Source organism: Gnatocerus cornutus, chromosome 1 (assembly GCF_029298725.1).
Source record: "Gnatocerus cornutus isolate USDA-ARS CGAHR chromosome 1, icGnaCorn1.1, whole genome shotgun sequence".
Classification (NCBI taxonomy): Eukaryota; Metazoa; Arthropoda; class Insecta; order Coleoptera; family Tenebrionidae; genus Gnatocerus; species Gnatocerus cornutus.
This window is the reverse complement of record NC_142233.1, coordinates 33,238,760-33,259,089: the sequence shown is the minus strand read 5'-3', so window position 1 is coordinate 33,259,089 and position 20,330 is coordinate 33,238,760. Positions and strand designations below refer to the sequence as shown.

At 36.3% G+C, this 20,330-nt stretch overlaps 2 protein-coding genes across 2 annotated transcripts; both read left to right on the top strand.

Annotated features, from left to right (window-relative positions):
• The first annotated feature begins 809 nt into the window (after window positions 1-809).
• Rat1 (5'-3' exoribonuclease 2 Rat1) lies at window positions 810-7,540 on the top strand. The gene is made up of 10 exons (XM_088041249.1): window positions 810-1,021; window positions 1,068-2,102; window positions 3,157-3,369; window positions 3,421-3,686; window positions 3,732-3,900; window positions 3,952-4,041; window positions 4,090-4,421; window positions 5,151-5,369; window positions 5,421-5,554; window positions 7,155-7,540. The coding sequence occupies exons 1-10, from the start codon at window positions 947-949 to the stop codon at window positions 7,397-7,399; spliced, it is 2,778 nt and encodes a 925-aa protein (XP_087897375.1). The 5' UTR covers window positions 810-946; the 3' UTR covers window positions 7,400-7,540.
• A 6,822-nt stretch (window positions 7,541-14,362) lies between these two features.
• On the top strand, window positions 14,363-19,931 carry LOC148181925 (alpha-1,6-mannosyl-glycoprotein 2-beta-N-acetylglucosaminyltransferase-like). Its single transcript, XM_088042237.1, has 5 exons — window positions 14,363-14,803; window positions 14,852-15,060; window positions 15,107-15,389; window positions 15,434-15,636; window positions 19,663-19,931. The coding sequence occupies exons 1-5, from the start codon at window positions 14,588-14,590 to the stop codon at window positions 19,847-19,849; spliced, it is 1,098 nt and encodes a 365-aa protein (XP_087898363.1). The 5' UTR covers window positions 14,363-14,587; the 3' UTR covers window positions 19,850-19,931.
• The last annotated feature ends 399 nt before the right edge of the window (window positions 19,932-20,330 follow it).

Sequence of the window (20,330 nt, the reverse complement as noted above, 5' to 3'; positions counted from 1 at the left end):
CTGTCAAGAACTGCAAACGTCTAATTCAAACCAAGCCCTACGACGTTTTCAGTGATTTTGTTTTTCGTTTTTTTTTTTCCTAAAATATCCCAAGTGCCATCATAGTCCAATTATAACACATTTTAGCAACTAAATTGACGTAAATATCTTGTAATTGATAGTGCATAGGAGATCAAATCTAAAATAACTTGTGTTAATCAAAAATAGCCAAGACGTTGCAGCATCATGACCCATTGTTTAAAGATTTTATTCTTGCAGTTAATGTATTGTCATAATATCAAGAAACCGATTAAAAACTCATTTTCGGTCACGTTTAAGATATAATTTTTAACTGAAATAATTATTTTACTAATTTTTAACGTTGTTAGATAAAACATTAATTATATTTTAGGGCTATTTGTTTTTACATACTTCACCTTCACAAAATTCTGAACCGTACATCAAAATCACGCCTATTCAATCAAAGACATGACTTTTTTTTATTGTTCAAACCGATTATTTTTTTTATGTAAATAAAGTTCGAAATACAATAATACGTCGTTATCTAATACCAAATCTTAATTATTGAGCTAGAGCTTTAATTAAGTAATCAAAATTATTCATTTTTCCTCGAACTTAAGACAGGAATCTTTTCAGTTAGTTTTTTAAATCGAATTATTTTTCCCATTTATTCAGCTAAAGTTTAAAAACTAGAATTTAAAGGAATGATCAACTTATTATCATCTCCAAACGGCTCCGATCCACAAAATTAAAACCACGTTTTGCCTGAATCGAAATTTAAACGTCGCACCAATTCGCCTGCCACTGCTACCAACCTACTAGTGTTGTTTTCTTTGAGGTTAGTTCTTCTGGTGATTCAACGAAGCCAAGAGTCATGTTAATCACCCAGCAAGCCCATTAAAACCCATCTTTGCGCTTTTTACCATTGCCATTCCAACGTTCCATCATGGGAGTACCAGCATTCTTTCGTTGGCTAAGTCGCAAGTACCCTTCAGTAATAGTCCACTGCATCGAACAAAAAGTGAGGTTACGTTTACAATTCCGCGATTTTATTCTCTGGTTTTTAGGCTGTCGACATCAACGGAGTGCGTGTTCCTACAAACTCTGCTGAACCGAACCCGAATGGGGTCGAATTCGATAATTTGTATTTGGATATGAATGGGATTATCCATCCATGCACCCATCCAGAAGACAGACCTGCGCCTCGCAATGAGGACGAGATGATGGTCGCCATATTCGAATGTATCGACAGAATGTTTAATATTGTAAGACCGAGGAAGCTACTGTACATGGCAATTGATGGAGTTGCCCCCCGCGCGAAAATGAACCAGCAGAGGTCGCGAAGATTCCGCGCGTCTAAGGAAACCGTTGAAAAAATCAATGAAATTAAGAGGGTCAGAGCCGAGTTGTTATTGAGAGGGGCGCAGCTCCCGGACGAAAAACCCAAGGAGGAGCATTTTGATTCTAATTGTATCACTCCAGGAACTCCTTTCATGGCTAGACTGTCTGAATGTCTGCACTATTATATTCATGAACGGCTGAATAATGACCCGGGCTGGCAAGGCATTAAAGTTATCTTATCGGACGCCAATGTTCCCGGAGAGGGCGAACATAAAATCATGGACTACATAAGAAAGCAGAGGGCGCAGCCTGATCACGACCCCAACACCCAACATTGTCTCTGCGGAGCCGACGCCGACTTGATCATGCTGGGGCTAGCAACTCACGAACCCAACTTCACTATTATTCGGGAGGAGTTCAAACCCAATAAACCCAGACCGTGTGAGATTTGTGGTCAGATCGGCCACGAAATGAAGGATTGCATAGGAGGCGCCGCGAGCGCCGAGTGCGACCAGAAGATCTGCGCGGAAACTGACTACATTTTCGTCCGACTAAACGTCTTGAAAGAATACCTCGAAAGAGAATTACAGATGCCGAATTTACCGTTCAAATATGAGTTTGATCGAGTAGTGGACGACTGGGTTTTTATGTGTTTTTTCGTTGGTAATGATTTTCTCCCTCACTTGCCGAGTTTGGAAATCCGCGAAGGTGCAATCGATCGGTTGGTACGACTGTACAAGGACTGCGTCTACAAAACTGGAGTAAGTTTAGGGATTTTTACGTTGTAGTTTTAGTCCAGGGAAATTACGTCGAAATTGACCGTTAAAAAAACGAATTATTAACTTCAATTAATTCTGCGATTATTTCCACATATCCGAGAGTAGGCCGATTTTTTTTTTCTATTTTTTTTATTACGGACGGATTTTAAAAATTTTCATTTGCAAGACGAACGAAAAATTTCCAATATTTTCTGTTCGGACCTGTAACTTTTGTAGTTTTGGAGAGATCACTATTTATGACTAGTTTATTGTCTGTTCCAAATTTCAATTTTTTTGAGCAACAGGGACGGGTTTTAAAAATTTTCATTTGCGAGACGAACCAAATTTTTTTAATATTTTCTATTCGATCCTGTAATTTTTGCAGTTTTGATGGCAGGACCATGAAATTTGGAGAGATTACTCTATTTATGACTACTTTATTGTCTGTTTCATATTTCAAATTTTTTTAAGCAATAGGGGCGGATTTTAGAAATTTTCATTTTTAACACGAATCAAAAATTTCCAATATTTTCCATTCGGACCTGTAAATTTTGGAGGTTAGAACAAGAAACATTTTTTTGCATTAATTTTGTGACGAATTTTGAACATCATTCGTAGAAATTTGAAAAAAAATGTGTTCGTGTCAAACAGCCTTAACTTAAAAAAAATTAAATACAAATTTTAAAAATAAAAGTTTTTTTTGAGAAAATAAAATAAAAAATAAAAAATTCCGAACTTCGTGTAAATAACGGTTTTTTTTTCAAAAATGGCAAAAATTTCATTGAATTTATCATTTTCAATTTTTTTTTGTATATTTTCTGAAAAGTTCATTTCAAAACAAAAATTTAAAAAAAAATCGTTCAATAAGTCAATTTTTAAAAACTATTTGAAGCAATTTTAGACTTTTCACTTTTTCAGTACATTTTTTTCTAAAATTTATTGACAGTGATTGATTCCTGATGACTTAAGAATTCTTTCTGCAAAGTTTCAAAACTTAAATAATTTGTTAGAATTTAAGACCTAATTTTCCTGAACTATTTACTAAGTTTGTTTCAAGGGCTATCTCACCAATAGCGGCGATGTGAACCTGGAGCGCGTCCAGTTGATCATGAACGAACTCGGAAAAGCCGAAGATGAGATCTTCAAGACGCGACAACAGAAAGAATTGCAGTTTAAAGCGCGTGAAAAGGCGAAGAGACGAAGAACGGACGGTTTCAACGAGTACAAACCCAACTGGCAGTTGGTCAAGGACACGCAGTTTGCTCCACGAGTAAATCGCTAGATGGCGCCAGTGACTGTCAATAAAATCGTTCTTTTTTAGTCTCTGGGGCAAACCACTCCCGTTGCTAACGCTCGGCAAGAAGCTTTCGCTATTCGCAAAGCTGGAATGCACTCAAATGCCGCGTTGGAGTCGATGATGACCCCTGCAGACGGCCAGCCGAATCGTGGACAGAAGCGCCCCCATGCCGAGGACGAGGAGAGTGACGATGATCAGGCTCACGATGAAGTGAGATTGTGGGAAGATGGCTTCAAGGAGCGTTACTATGAGTCTAAATTCGATGCTAGTCCGGACAATTTGGATTTTAGGTGCGTTTCTTCGTTAAAAGGCAATACCTAATTGTTGAGTTTTAGGAATAATGTAGCCTTACATTACGTAAGGGGACTGTGTTGGGTGTTGCGCTACTACTACCAAGGCTGTGCTTCATGGAAATGGTATTTCCCGTACCATTACGCTCCTTTCGCTTCAGATTTCGTACACATCGCAGGACTCAGCACGGAATTCGAACAAGACACTAAACCAGTAATTAATATTTAATCCATCAATCAATCAAATTTAATCAGTTGCTTCTAGTTCCGACCACTAGAACAGTTAATGGGGGTGTTCCCCGCTGCGAGTTGCAAACACGTGCCGGAGCCCTGGGCGCACCTTATGTCTGATCCTGTTAGAACTTTGCCCACTTCCAAACCCTCTCTAATTATTTTTTTGTAGGAATCTCCAATAATTGACTTTTACCCTGAGGATTTTAAAATTGACTTGAATGGAAAGAAGTTTGCGTGGCAAGGGGTGGCACTACTCCCTTTCGTTAACGAGGAGCGGTTATTTAAGGCTTTGGAGCCTTTCTACAAAGATTTGTCACCCGCAGAAGTGAAGAGGAACCTCCGTGGTGACGATCGCTTATACGTAGGCCAAAAAAATTCTGGTCACGAGGAGGTGCGGCAGTTGTATGTGCAGAAAATTGAGGAGGAAGTAGAGGTGCACGTTTCTATACAGGGCATGCAAGGGACGGTGCTGCTGTCAGAGGAGAGCGTCTCATATGGCGGGTAAATATCTCAAAACAGCAGCAAGGGGGCTGTATTTGTTGTTTTTGTTGATATTCCGTGAGAAAAAGACATTTTTTTTTTATTTTACGTTATATTAGTTGAGTTATAAGGGGTTTTAGAACGCTTTTGTTTTTATGTAACAGTACGTTTTTTTTCCAAAGGTGTAAAATGGGTTTCTGGACATACAGGGCGTTTTGATCGGTTTTTCATTATCAACTCTAGTTTTCGAAAAAATAGCTACTTTGATGTCAAATTTCTGGTTAAACAATGCCATTAAATTTTAGAGCAACATCGCTTAAAAGACTGCAGTGATTATCGTCAAAAACGCAAGAATTTTGTCTAAAGAAACATGCAAAATTTTATGATTTAAGATAAACACCGCAGGAAGATCGATGATAATCGTAAATTTGAACTTAAATTTATTAACTTGAACAGTTTGACTTTTGATTTTCTTTTTCTTGTTGCTAAAATCGCTTCTTCAAAATTTAGGAAAATACTTAAATTAGAAAATTAATAAAACTAAAGCTGATATGATAAATCTGTCGGCGGATTCTTACACAATAAGGTCTAAATTGTGAAGAACCGTTGAGACTTCTTTGGAAAAAAATGAAAAGTTAAATTTTGTTGGACTGTGTTATCTAATCTTATTAGCGGCAGGAGAATTAGATATTAAAAAAAATCTGTCTTATTTAGATATTTTTTTATGGTGTCTTCTTTCATTTTTTGCAGTTATTTGGACTCGCCAGTCGTCGGCCTGGACGGCATCAACAACAACACAGTTTGCTGCGTAAAGTACCGCGATCCCAAGTACACCCCTGGATTTATTTTCGTCGCGAAACGCCTTAAAGGCGCCATTGATCCTCCGCGCGTCTTAAAACCCACCGACTTGGATCCTGAAGCCAGTAGAAACTGGAGGCCAATAATCGGAATGGTACCCTCCTCCACCAGGTAGATACTTATAGAAATATAAAAATTTTAAAACTGATTGGGACAATTTAGAGCCACATTGGGCGACTCCGGTCACCGGATGCTGGGCCACCATGTCCCCAAGTCCAACCCAAGAGACTACTCCAACGTTCCTCCACCTCATGGTAATGACAGAAGAAATTCTTATCAACGAGGCAATGATTATGGTGAGTACACCTCTGATTCAACCAATGAACGGCGAATTAAAGAAATTCAAGGGTGTTTTTTGCGCGACTTTTAGATTACAGTAGAACCTCGATTATCCGGACTAATTGTTGCAGAGGTTATCCGGATAATCGAAAAACCGAAAAAACAGAATACATATATGAAAAAAAAACACAAAAAAATGATACAAAACTTGAATTATTATAAAAGTTAATTAAATACAAATCTTTTTTTTTAATATTTTGTAATTGTTTGATAGGTACAATTTTACCTCTTGATAGCGGCCAAGTCTCGAATTCGCTTGATGTTTAGTAAAGTGACAGTGTCGCCTTTCGAACCACTTTTGACCATAAAAACGAAACGTTGTTGAAAAATACTCCAGAAATACCAGGAAACTATTTAACATACATTTCTTATTGGCCTGAAACCAGTAATCTGGAGCGATAATAAAAAATCTTTTGCCACCTATTTATTTATTTTTTAAATCGGTGATCCGGATAATCGCGCGTCCGAATAATCAAGGTTCTACAGTATTTAAATGAGGGCTATTGAACAGTTTTTTTGGCGTTTTTGGTCGAATCAAGCGATTAAATCCGACGTTGATATTGCGAGTAACCCTCGGCTGCTGTTGACGTCAAGACAATGATGTAGGGGGTGGTCAGGGGAAGGGTCGATTGTTTGTTTTAATAGGTGATTGGAGGCACGTGTCGAACGGGACACGTGACCCTTACGTACTTCTATTATTATACGATTGCAATTAAATCGGTTTTAAGTCAGTGCACACTGCCTTAATACACTGTTTAGTGGGGGCGAAAGTTATTGCCCAAATCAGTGAGACGGCACTTGTTTATATGGTGTCCAATAAACGCGCCTGATAGACCTGGAGAATTAATCACGCATTACATTTTAAATTTCGAGATTTAAGGTTCCTCCAGGTCTATGTATAGTTTTGGAGACGTTGAATAAAGTTTGGTCATAATTTATTCTTTTGTTTATGCACGTCCTCGTTTCGTATTAATGTATGTCGGCGTGTTTGTGACCGTTATCACCGGCCGAATCTTAATCTGTTGAAAATTCCCCGCCATAACCATCGTCGCATCGTTCAACCCCGTCCGACCGAAAACAAGCAATTTGTCGAGCATTGTGCCCTTGTTTGTGGGTGTGACGCAACAATGACACCGTTCTGCCGGCGGCAGAGCGCGTAATTGAGGCTTTTGTGTGGCCGTCACCACCACTGACACGCCTAATTTGACAATCACTCCAGCATCGCCACCCCCTTGAAAAATAGTTTTCCGAACGTAGTTTTCCCGAAGTGATTTTATTTAATGCGGATCGAACTATTGTCGGGATTGGAATGGAAATCGTATTGTGCGAAGGGGCGAAGTTCCAAGGAGCTGCACCGATGCGGAAAATTCGCGAATTTCCAACACACGGACCGGTCAACGGAGGCAATCAACGTGTGCGGTCGAGGGGGTGATTTGATCAAAGGGGGTTGATGAAATTTCAGGATTAAATCGGGTTTATTAGGGTGACTTTGAGAGGTTGAATCGGCGAATTTTATTTACTTCTTTGGGTTTTTCGTCAAGAGTTTTATGCTTTCAGGTTATAATCAAGGGGGGTACAACAGTTACAGTCGGGGACAAGGTTCCAGGGGGTACCAACACCAAGGCGGCTATAATTCTGGGTACAACTCGGGGTACAATCAAGGGTACAACAGAGGTGGGCATCAGGGCTACCACGACCGTAACTACCAACATCATGATCGGAATGAGCAAAGGAGGCCACCAGGGCCCTATCGCGACGGCTACCAAACTTCCAACACCAACAGATACAATTATAGGCGATGAAATCCTCTCACTTACTGCCACTTTTGTATGCAATATACCACGTTGGTCAGTATTTGTGTTTATAATTAATTTTCGTACCACACTAGAGGTACCCTAGTTTCATATCTATAGCACTATAATTAATAAACATGGTTTTAATAAGGTTTTGTTTTAATTCCCAATAAAAATTGCATGGTCGACGAAGAATAGCGCCACTTCCGCTTCCGTTGAAGCTGATGAAAGAAAAGTAAAGGACCGGGGGGCCGTGATTTGAGGACTCTTGTCTCAGAAACAAGAGCTCCATGCTGAGGGTGCTCGCCCATTGTACGCTTATGGTAATGCGCTTGTGAGCCACTAAATATTGCAGTTGTAAGCACGTTTTTGACTTTTCGCTTTCGTCTTCGATGCATTTCCGCGAAAGTGGCAGTGGGAGTATGCAGATCGAGGCGGCTGGGTGTGGGTTAAACAAAAAAAAAGTCACATCCAATTAGGGATTTCCATGACGACGGATAACGTGGAAAGGGAATCGATATTTACATTACAAGTGCGGAAAGTGACCTATTTCGCACAAGTGTAAATGTAGATGCACGAGGCGCAAGCCGAGTGCAGATATTACACGAGTGCAAGAAAGACTTTCCAACGAGTTGTGTACACTATTTTTCCTACGAAAATTATACATTATGCATGTTATTTTACAGTGAACTGTCTAGACATTTGAAACAAAAATTCAAGAGTTACATTTGTATTTTAAAATAACTGTCAATTTTGACAGGTTTGTGCAGATATATTCATTAGTGACTTTTATTTTCGTAAATGGATGTACGAATCGTCAACTTTCGGAGTCATTTAACTATGTGGAAAATACCACTTTCATATGGGTCCTAGGAAAAATTAATTTTTTTCCAGATATCTTTTATTAACTTGCAACAATTTTTTAAATGCGCTTTTGGACAAGATGGCGGCCACTTTTAAAAACAAATTATGGCGTTATCGAGTCACTGGGTATCTTTATTAAGAGCGTTTTTTAAAATTTTCTCATTCCTGTCGCTTGGACCCAGGTGGCGGCCATTAGAGCCGCACAATATCCGAATAAATAGTGCATTAGGGCTTTTATCATGATAAGTGCGCGTTATTTTTTAGATTGTCTAGTGTTCGGATGCAGACAATGCGAGCGTGAAGTACGCGAAGGGCCGTTGGTACAATGCCCACTTGAGTTGCATGTAGCCGTAGGTAGCTAAGGAGAGCGACCACTTGAACCTCTGGTTCGCTAGGGCTGAATTCGTTTGACTACAAGGAAAAATTTTCCTTCGGAATGAAATTTATCGCGAATTCCGTGATGAGCACAAATAAAAGACGTCCCGTTGCGACTTTTAGGGTGGTTTCTGGAGCTCCCGTGGTGGTCCGACGCTCCCACACGACGCAGCGAGCTGCGACAAACGCATTCCCATGCAACGGTGATTATTTCGAAGCAATGAAATGTGATGACTTTTGCGCCGGGAGCGATCGAGATTTTCTCAGGGGTGATTTGTATTCGGAGTTATTTGCGAAAATTTTGTTCATTATCGTTGTCGGGACGCAAATAAGTGGAATGAAGTGCCAGAGCACTGAGGATTAAGATTTTTTTCTTCGGCTCTTTGTAATGTTAGTAACTGACTTTTTCAGTGATTTTTATCGCGCGATAAAAAAAAACTCATTCTTATTAGTTGGCTTTGAGATTTTAAGCCATTTCTTTGATTGAAGAAACACTTTTTGTTTGTCAAGTAATTTGACGTTGAATTTTGTTAAAATTTTAATAAAAGATCTCCACATGGCCGCCCTGTTTAAATCGTACTTATTACGAAAACTTCTTTTATGGAAATTTAATCAAAAAACGTATTTTTGCTTTCTATTTTTAACATTTTAAGACAACATTTTTATTTAGGGTAGGGTTTGAAAAACTCACGTACGTCGGGGAAAAAATAAATTGTCAGGACTTTGATTTACTATTTTCAATTGTTTTTTAATAAATTATTGAATATGAAGTTTGTCACAACACATTTCTTCTTATTCACATCTTCGTAAATTTTTTTATCAGAGTATAGAGGTATATGTTAAAACAAAAATATCACTCCGACATGACTTTTATGTATGTTTTCCTCGTCACGGCCTACTCTAAATCAAAATCATATGGTAGTTTTTATCTAAAAACCACACAATTGACAGATGTCAATTACAATGAAGTTACACACTATGAAATTTCAAAGTATGGCTTTTTATTTAATCTGTCGATATAAAGATTAAGGAATTCATTTTCATAAATTGTGTTCTAAGTACAAAAATGCAAAAAAAAAGATTTTTTAGACAAGTGACGAGTTCTAAAAATAGTTATTTGTGTACTGAGGTCAAAAAGTGTTTCTTTTTTATTTATGATTTATTGATCTAATCATTTATAACAACTGAATAATTAGAAATATTTATGAATTCTTCAGGAAAGTTTATATTTTCTTTATTTACATACACATTTGCAATTTTGGCATGTGTAGCTTTACAATTGGTATGAATTAGGTTTTTTGATGTGCTTTTTGATATTGTGGCAGCAGCACTGCTAGACATGTTCATTTGCAATAACTCAACAAGTCTTTGTTGCCCTTTACATCAGTTTGTCGCTTTTATTTTACTCAAATTATTATAAAATTTGGGGTAATATCAGTATCTTGATGTAATTTAAAAAATTAACGATAGACGGTGTAACCCTAGTTCAGACAAAACTGAAAGCGGCCAGAAAACAGTCATTTTTTGTCCGCATTTGAGAACTGAAAATTCAGTTTTAAGTTAAGGTCGCCTAAAAACGTATTTTTCGGCCAAATGTAACATCCAAAAATACTTAACAGATTTTAAATAAATTCTTAAGTTTTCGGAACCACCAAGCTAATTTTATTTATTTTTTTTATTGATAAAACATCTAAGTTGTTATAAAACTGGCAGTAACAATGAACAGACTATCAGTTTAAAATCAAGTTACTTTTTACATAGTTGCTATGGTGACACGAACAATCCCAAAAATCAATAAAAACACGTCTAATGCTTGTATTTTTTACATGTTGGCAACACTGTTTATTTTGACATTTTAGAACAAACAGGACGAAAACGTTCTGAACTAAATTAGAAATGAACTTAAACAATAATAAGGTTTTTATTAGATGAAAATTCTGGCGCATCCACCATTTAGCAAATGTTTTTTATGGACCTCAATTCGATGCTAAAATTCAGCTATTTAAATACCTCCCGTTGATTGCGTTTTGTCCTCACTGAAAACTCCGAGCCGGATTTGTCTTAAAATTCGTCATTGCTTCCGGTGAAAAATCGATGGTAATAGGAGCCCGTCGGAAGCATATTGGCACGTCTGTCAGGAGATGATGTGAGGGCGCATTCAAATGCACCCCTTTGCTTGATCGTTGTCGTTTGCCGTCGCCTTGAGATGCAGGGGTGGAAGCAATGAATATTATATTAACAAACTTCCCATTGCTGCGAATTTGTTTATAGTCACAACCGCGGGACAATTCACCCCTTGACGTGCATCCCTGTGATTTTGTGCGAAAATTTAAGTTGGTAGTCTAGTTTGACTCATCTTTTACCCTCTGATCGTTTCATCCCTTTATTACCAAATTGAGCGCGTAAACAGGTAAGTCCAATATTGAGAGGATTACCGGGGGCTGCGAGCGATTATGCTGAACCTGCGAAATCCCCCGGATTGTTTTAATACTGCCGCCCCCGCTGCCGTCATAATAAAATCCCGATGTCTGTGTAAGCCGACGCTAACGATACGATGTGATTAATTGTTGCCAAGTAACCATCAGGAGCTTAGGTCAAGTGGCGTAGTGAGCGCCGCCACCCTCGATCGGCTACACTACATTATTACATTCCATCCATTTGTCATGTGACCTGCGTCTTTAATTACAATTAGCGCTGGTATTTTTCGGGGGCGGCGTGTTTTTGTGGGCGGCGACGGTACGCTACATATCTTTATAAATCTCTACTGTCACGTCCAGGAGGCCGGACACAATTTTATGGTGCTATCAATACACATCCGACACAGTGTCGCCAACAGTGGATACTTTCGGACCCCTAATACAATCGACGGTTTGTCTTAGGATGTTCACATGGGATGATGAAGCGTTTTGTGTGAATGGGACTTTATTTTGTACCAATTAGCGATGTGATGGGACCGTTGGCGCCCACGGTTAAATGATGATCGGCTATTGTTTTGTGATGGGCTGTCAATGGACAGAAAAGGGTTACGTCATTTGGTGGAACGTGGCGGTATTTGTCTTCGGGACGGCTGACTAGACGTTATTTATGGCGAAATATTAGAATGACAACCAGTCGGTAGATTATCAACTTGGTTTTTACATAAAAATGCAATGGTTGGAAGTGCATTGTTGCAAGGTGTTGAGAGGGAGATTATACCTGCATTATTGACTTCTCATATGATTTAATAGGATTAATTTGTTGCAACAATAGCCCGCATTGTATGCACCATTTTATCCTCATTGATTTTTTATTCTATTTACCTCTATTTATCCATTCTTGTACATCCAGAAGAAATAAAGTTCATAACTCGGTCACCTCTGCATTCTGAAAGGCATGTCTTGGATATTCTTTTTTCTGGTGTCTTTCTCGCTAATTTTAAATATGGATACTTGAAAAAATATACAGTATGTCACCGTATTAAGTTCACAAGAGGGAAAAAAAGTTTATTTTTCATTTTACAAAACAATGACAAAGAAATAACATTTTTTGCTTATTTCAAAACAGATAAATCTGCAATTAAAATTTCAAAATTATTAGTTTGTACTCTTAAAATCAATTTTTTTAATTATTTTTATTTATTAAATTTTGTAATCGTATTTAAATAATAGCAGGCTGTGGATTCACAATATCACATAGTGCGTTAAAGATCAAAGGAAAATTTACCCAATAATGTGTAAGTATTAAAAAATTGAAAAAGAATTGCAATTGCATCCTTAACAATAATTGAGAAAATTTGAAACAGCCTTAAAGAATCACAAGTTAGAATTGAACTGTGCTAAAACAGGTAATGGGTCAATCAAATAGTGGAAATTGGTTTGAGTTAAGGGACAAATTTCATTCCTTTGACATTTTTTGCAAAATTAAAAATTAAAAAGTTCTTCGTTATTTTTTTTTTCAATTTTAAGAACACAGCTTGATAATATTAAAGTTTTAATCAAAGATTTATTTATTTTAAATTAAACAAAAAATATTATTTCTTTGTCATTTTTTTTTGTAAAATGAAAAATAACGTTTTTTTTCATCTTGTGAACTCAGTCCGGGGACATACTGTGTATACTTATTAAAAATACTTGTCTTTAAATTAAATCAATTAAATTATTATTTATAATGTTTACTTTATGATTTATCCGCTTAAATTACAAAAAAAAACTACAAAAAAATACAGCATTTTTATTTTATCGGCAAATATGTATTTTGTCATAAATTTAATGCTTTAAAAAAAGGTTTCTTAATACTGGATATCCAATAATGGGTATCAAAGATTCGAATATGAGATATCCACTAATAGGACCCGAAAATAAAAATAAAAATATTGTATTCATGTATTTATTTCAAAGGTGTAATTATATTTTAATGAACAAGTAATTGAAAATTAGTTGTAATAATGAATAAAAATCTAGACAACTGGAATTTCTGTCGTGCACTACTTTGCCGCTTTGTTTTCATGGTGAATTTATCTATCTTGAAAATTATTTATAATGTTACTTACGTCAACGACGTTTCAGTTACGGTTTTGTGTCCAAATTTTTGGTTTTCAGGCTTCAAATCACAATTAGAACAGTTTGCTTCTCAAAACTTACTTTACTCTACTCTTCATTTATTTTGAATACCGCATTTCAAGGTCATAATTTGGGAAATTTGTGGAGCTCTATGGCAAATTTGAAAACATTTATGCATTGGATTGAACATAAACGAATACTTGAACACCCAAAGGCCCGTTTGTGATTCAATTCAATACATAAATCCTCTCAAGTTTGACGTACAGCTTCACAATTTTCACAAATTATGACCTTGAAATGCGGTATTCAAAATAAATTAGGAGTATGATTGAGATTAACTACAAATGTCAGTTGAAAAATCTAAATCTATATTTACTCTTGATTCTAGAAACATTTATAAACATCTTGTATAACATTCAATTACATGGTTACTTAATATTGGATCTCTAATATTGAGGGCACCAAAGTTTCCAATATTAGGGATTTAGCATTCTTTGTTTCGGAGAGAAAAAATTGATATTTATTATATGCTAGATTATTAATTTTTATTGATTTTTACTATAAAACAAACATTAAACACCCTTCTTCTATTATTGAAATGTTATAATCAAATCAATTTATTTTTTTATCACAAGAAAAGCTTCAAAAATGAGCTCTGAAATGTTTTATAAGCAACCTCTAATGTGACGTCAGTCATAAATAAAGGACTCTTCAATCAAAGACATGACCGGTGATTCCAAAGGCGACTGAGTGTGAGTTTTATTTGAACACTTGATGTACGTAATCTAATCATAAATATGATGTCAAAAATAATCATTTTATGATAATATGTACCAGAATTACAACTTAAATATTTAGTAATAGTTCCGACTGTGATCATAATGAATTATGAGGATTAAGTTTGTTTAAACAAATGTCAATCATTCCGTTTTTTTTTTGTTTTTTACGAGCAAGAAATAAATTGCATTTAAGTGCGTTTTTGGGAAGATATCTACACTTTCTTCTACTCTAATTTGAAAGATTGAAATTGCGTAAATCCAATCCGTCGGCGCCGCCACGACTAGGTATCCTTAAAAAAAACGTTTTTATGCTTATTTATTTTACAAAATCCTCAATTTCTTATCATAATCCAAACATTTTAATCTTTTCATTCCTGAATAAATCCAGGTGTAAATTTTCCGTATTCATTGTTCCGTTTCCGTTCAGTTAAAAGAAACCGAGAAAATTTCCCAAACATAAGTGCGACGACAATTGGCAATTTGTCAGCAATTAAAACAAGAGATCATTAAATCAGTGGCGGTGGCGAGTCTCTTTTGTTAGGTCACGTATGGCCCCTTGTATGTAGGGCCGTAGTTCTCGGTCCCTCGACTCTTATCTCCTCTTCGGCACGGCTTCCAGTGGCGGCGGTAAAAATTGAGAAATGCATTTGAAGCCTGTAGTTCTCTTTTTTTCTTCGACTTTTATGATAATTTGGGTAGTGACTGTGTGGGTTGACAGTATCAAACATGAAAATGTCGTAATTGACAGCTCTGGTCGAAATGAATTGGTGAAATTTATTTCGATTGCGAATTCGCAACAAAAGATTTATAACGAAGATCTGTTTGGCAGTAGTGTGGAGTTGGTTATAATTGTCCAGGTATTCTTACTCATGTTTGACATTCCCGAACTGTCAATCTGTTTATAGGTACACAACCGCACCCAATATTTGCAAGAATTGATCAACAGTCTTGAAAGAAGTCTTTTTATCAATACCACTCTTCTTGTTTTCTCTCACGACTTGATCGACACCACCATCAATGCCATCGTCCAAAAGATCACTTTCGCTAAATATTTGCAAATTTTCTATCCATTTTCGGTGCAAACACATCCGTCAACCTTTCCAGGACCGGACGAGTAAAATTGACTTCACAATAACAACAAGTTGACTGGGAATTTTTAGATCCTCCGAGAACCCTGCAACCGACAGTTATGGTCACACAAGAGCAGCATCGTTGGGACAAGTGAAACTTCACTGGTGGTGGAAGGCAAACTTTCTCTTTAAACAAATCAGAGCGTTGGAAGGATATTCGGGACTAGTTTTGTTCCAGGAGGAGGACCATTACATGGCTCCCGATTTTATCCACTGTCTCCGGTTGATGGAGTCGTCGAAGTTGTGTCCCAGCTGTTGGTTTTACTCTTTGGGGCTCATCAAACATGTCAATTTTCAAAAATTTTCAGATAAAGTAAGACGAGATTTTAGTTTCACGTTTTTTACTAGGAGTTTCAGGTCATTATTAAGAAAAATTTTGAAAGTACGGGATTTGCTTTCAATAGGACAATTTGGGAGAGGATTTCGTCATCTCGGGAGTTGTTTTGCAGATATGATGACTATAACTGGGACTGGAGTTTGAAGTACTTGTATCGGAAACTTTCCCAAGAGAAGTCCACGATAGTGCTGCGGGCCGCTCGAGTTCTCCATATTGGATCATGGTATGTATATTGTTTTCCTACGACCCACGACCCCATATGAAAGTGGCATTTTCCACATGGTTAAATGATTCCGAAATTTGATGTTTTCGTACATCCATTTCCGAAATTAAAAGTCGCTAGTGTGACTAATGGGGTATTCTACACCAAATCGACTACTTTTTACCCCGATTTTTTTTGAATACCCGATGAAAAACAGTTCTCAGATTTTTTCCAATTTTTTTTAACCAATCCAAAAAAAGTTATGATTTTTTCAAAAATGCCTTTTTTAGAGCTAGCCCCAAAATTGTCTACAATTTTAAAGATAAAATTTTAAAAATTTGCACACGCTCATAGTTGACAAAGGTCTTGAAACTGACGCAAAAATTTGTGTTTTTTTTATGGTTTGTTTGGCGTCGCGACGCCAAAGAAGTATCATTTACAGCGTGTTTGCGGAAATACTCGCGGATTCAAATTTTTTTTCAACATAAATGTACATTGTATAACTTAAAAAAAATAAAAATTTAAAAAATAAAACTTTTTCATTAAATAAAAAAAAAACAAAAAAAACCGGCTTATTCTGGGATATGCGGTAATGATCGCAAAATTAATTAAAGTCTTAAGAAAATAAAATAAAAAAATAAAAAATGGCGAACTTTGAGAAAATGACGGTTTTTCTCAAAAATGGTGAATTATTAAATTTATCATTTTTTATATTTTTTTAATTTTTTTCGGAAAAGTACTTTTTAAAATAAAAATTAAAAAAAATGTTTCAATAAGTTAATTTTTGAAAAAATTATAGCTACTTGAAAGTTTAAAAGCCGTTTTTTGGAAAAAATTATAACTTTTTTTTGTTGGGATTTATAAAAATTCAGAGAACCGTTTTTCATAGAGTAGAAAAAGATGAAAAACTTTCAGCCAAATCGAAAAGGGTCGGGGTCAAAAGTGGTCGAAGTTGTAGAAAAATGACATTTAGAATAGATAAGAATAGTTATTAATATACTTACTAAATTTACAATACTAGTGCGCGAAGCTTATGTTCGTGCATGAGCGTTTATTTAAAGCACGAGCGACTGAAAGGAGCGAGTGTTTTATTTACGCAAATTACGCAACATTTTTTATACGAATATATTTTTAATTAAATTTTTTAGATTTTACTAAATTTTTAGACAGAATTGTCATGCGGTTGCCATGATTTGTAAGCCTTTTTTTACATGGTACTTCCAAGTCACTAAGGAGGCAAACAAAGGGGTAGACAAACTGCTCAAGTTTTGGTGTCCAGAAATAAAACGAGAAATTAAATCAAATAGTTATTGGTAACTTTTAGCAACCATTTTTTATATTTGTAATTTTGTTGTTGTGAAATATTCAAATTTGTGTGCCCCAATGTCAAAATCGCTTATTTGGTTCACCCTTTCAATATTAAGTTCCGTACTGACACTGGTAAAACACGTTGTCAAGGCACGATTGTCTTTTGTTTTGTTTTGCGGTCGACTAGCCCTACTCAACCGCGAAACACTGCTTCGCGCACTGAAAAGCGTGCGCAAAACATCGAAAAACAAGCGAGTATAAAAATGAATTATTGTCGAAACTTATGGTTTCTTTCTGATGATGAAAGGTCGTAGGCAGAGATTTGGGAATTAATAGATGGGGGGACATAGTCAAAAGTCTTAGAAACATATCTACGACTAGCCTTACAACTTTCGTCCTTGTCTGTTGCACGCATTCACTGGATACAATGTATATCTATCTCTCTCGCCAGGATGGAGAGTTTTTGATTGGCTAATTTTAAAATTTGACAACAGATTGACAACAATTATAATGTGTGACAGTTCAAAGCAAAATGAGTAATCCAACGTACTGTAACACAACAAGTTCTCTCAGCACCATAAAACTACCGACGTCGCATATTACAGACGACAGAAAGTGAGTTCAAAGAGGAATTTTGGGCTCAAGACGCATTTGAACAAATTTGTGCGAGAAATGTCGAAACAGATTTTGTAATAAGTGTAGAATAGAAATGGTACAAATAGGGGCTAACTAGTGAAATAAAAATCAATAGAATATTACAACTGGCATGTTTCTGAACTAAATCGTCGTCTGTGGAGAAATTGAGAAGCAAAATATGAAAATTAACCACAGACTACAAACTGCAAAGAAAGTGAATTATTATGCGATTATCAGATGATTTATAATTGAAACGGAAGTCACCAAACATACGGAGCGGAAGAAAAACATGGATTTTGACGAAGAGAGAAAAGATCAAGATTCAATTGAAAGAAATATCCTAGTTAATAAAAATCCAAGGTGTACCTAACTAAATTGTATGAGTGAAGAAATGTTCAAAGTATTGAAGAAATATACATGAAAGCAGTAAAAAATACATTAAAAAAGGACAATTAGATTGTTGAGAACATCAAAAGATTATGAAGCTCAAAACTGGTTAACAAAATAATGGACAGCTCTAACGACAAGTAAGAACAGAAAGAAGAACATGCTAGGAAACCTGTGACATTGTAGCAAATAAGATTCTGTTTAAGATTTGGACAGAGGCAAAAAGGTTGACAATGAGTAGAAAGGAGTGATTAAAAGAAGATCGTGGCAGATCGAGAGAAGACTGCGCTTTTTTCTTACACTCGGACGAGGAACAAAATCAAATTGATGTAAATAGTGGCAAATACATCTTAAAAGAGACTTTCTGCATTTTCTTCTTTAGAAGTCTGGGTCTAATGTAAAGTTTTCTATGTTCTTACAATTAATCTAGGCTGTTTGAATTAGCTTCTCCATTTTGCCAGGTTTCTGGTGTCAGACTTGAAAAGTGTTAGTCACACGTTGGTAATTTTGATTTTGTCATTAGTGTTTGACCTTAAACCTATTGAAAACTATGTTATGCACACTGAGAATTGTATCAATATCGTTTAATTGTGGAGCTATAAATGATCGGTTTTACCGCATTCATATTGTGAGAGTCTCCACTTGATGTAAAAGAGCTTCGGCCTATTAAGGAATGAAAGTTTCAACATTAAAAGACAGCAAAACGAAATCAAACTAGTGATGAAAAAAACCTTGTCACAAAATTTAGCAACATACAAGAGAAATAACGTCTAAAACCTTTAAATTCACAAAACTTTGCATTCAAAGTTCTTTACTGACATTAGCTATGACAATTTGGATTTGCCATTTGAGATTCGAGTAACGATCTACGTCATAATCTCTGATTGGTTCCATCCTGACGAGAGAGACAATACTGCATAAGCGTATCAGCGATAGGAATCAGTGCAATAGGTAGAGACGGAAATAAAAATTCTTGTTGCACATGTTTTGTGTAACGTATGTCCAAATTTCCATATGGTAACCGGATCTATTATTTTCCAAATCTCTGGTCGTAGGAAAAATAGTGTACATAACTCGTCGGAAAGTGTCTGTCTTGCACGAGGCGCCAGCCTTGCGAAATTGGTCACTTTCCGTACTTGTTATGTAGATTTCTATTTTTATTTCTATTAGTCGACCGCAAAACAAAACAAAAGACAATCGTGCCTTGACATCGTGTTTCACCAGTGTCAGTACGGAACTTAATATTGGAAGGGTGAACCAAATAAGCGATTTTGACATTGGGGCACACAAATTTGAATATTTCACAACAAAATTACAAATATAAAAAATGGTTGCTAAGTTACCAACAACTATTTGATTTAATTTCTCGTTTTATTTATGGACACAAAAACTTGAGCAGTTTGTCTACCCCTTTGTTTGCCTCCTTAGTGACTTGGAAGAACCATGTAAAAGAAGACTTACAAATTATGGCAACCGCATGACAATTTTGTCTAAAAATTTAGTAAAATCAAAAAAATTTAATTAAAAATATATTCGTATAAAAATGTTATACAATCCTCGTGCGCGAAGCTTGTTCGTGCATTCGCGTAAATAAAACACTCGCTCCTTTCAGTCGCTCGTGCTTTAAATAAACGCTCATGCACAAACATAAGCTTCGCGCACTAGTGTTGTAAATAACTATTTTGAGCGCGATTTATGAAAATGATAACATTTTAGTGGGATCCACACCAAGTCCAAATCCTGCAGTCCAACGAAAGCTATCGAAGATTTTGAGCACGTCCAAGTGAATTTGTTTCCCGAATCTCTCTCTATAGACTCCACGATTAGTTTTGCGGAATCTCAAATTATGAAATATGGTGGCTGGGGAGATCCCCGGGACCAAGAGTTGTGTTTGAGTATGTGACACGGAAATTTCCAGTATGTAAAACCGCCAACTTCACCAGTAATAATTTCCCTGAAATCTTCGATTAAATAACACATCCACATCCATTATCTTTATTATTTAATTTGCAGTGGTGCCATCATCTCGACACCTGTCATTCCACTTCACACATCTCAAAGCATCATTATCCCATTCAAACGCTAATAACCCATCCCGCCCAAATTCCACGCTTTCATGGTACGAAAATTGGCTGAGATTTTCCAGCGGGTGGTCCCATACTCATATCTCATAATTGGATTAATTGTGACTTTCCTCAGACCTGCTCACGTTTTAATTGTCTAATACAAACTGACACCTTCAACAATAGAGGCGTTTAATGCCCAATGCAACGGCCTCGGGTCGTGTAAACACACCCTTAAGACCTGTCAACAACGTTGACATCCATTGTCATCGCCATTTAAACATTTCTGAGTTGTCCAAATGAATAAAGAGACGTGGGTTC

Bases quoted from the DNA above. Each gene is read 5' to 3' on its own strand.
- LOC148181925 (XM_088042237.1), top strand. From the start codon at position 14,588: ATGCATTTGAAGCCTGTAGTTCTCTTTTTTTCTTCGACTTTTATGATA. The intron at 15,390-15,433 runs GTAAGACGAGAT...TAGGAGTTTCAG, and splicing joins TTCAAAAATTTTCAGATAAA to GTCATTATTAAGAAAAATTT. The intron at 15,637-19,662 runs GTATGTATATTG...ATAACATTTTAG, and splicing joins GTTCTCCATATTGGATCATG to TGGGATCCACACCAAGTCCA.
- Rat1 (XM_088041249.1), top strand. From the start codon at position 947: ATGGGAGTACCAGCATTCTTTCGTTGGCTAAGTCGCAAGTACCCTTCA. The intron at 3,370-3,420 runs GTAAATCGCTAG...GTTCTTTTTTAG, and splicing joins ACACGCAGTTTGCTCCACGA to TCTCTGGGGCAAACCACTCC. The intron at 4,042-4,089 runs GTTAGAACTTTG...ATTTTTTTGTAG, and splicing joins CGCACCTTATGTCTGATCCT to GAATCTCCAATAATTGACTT.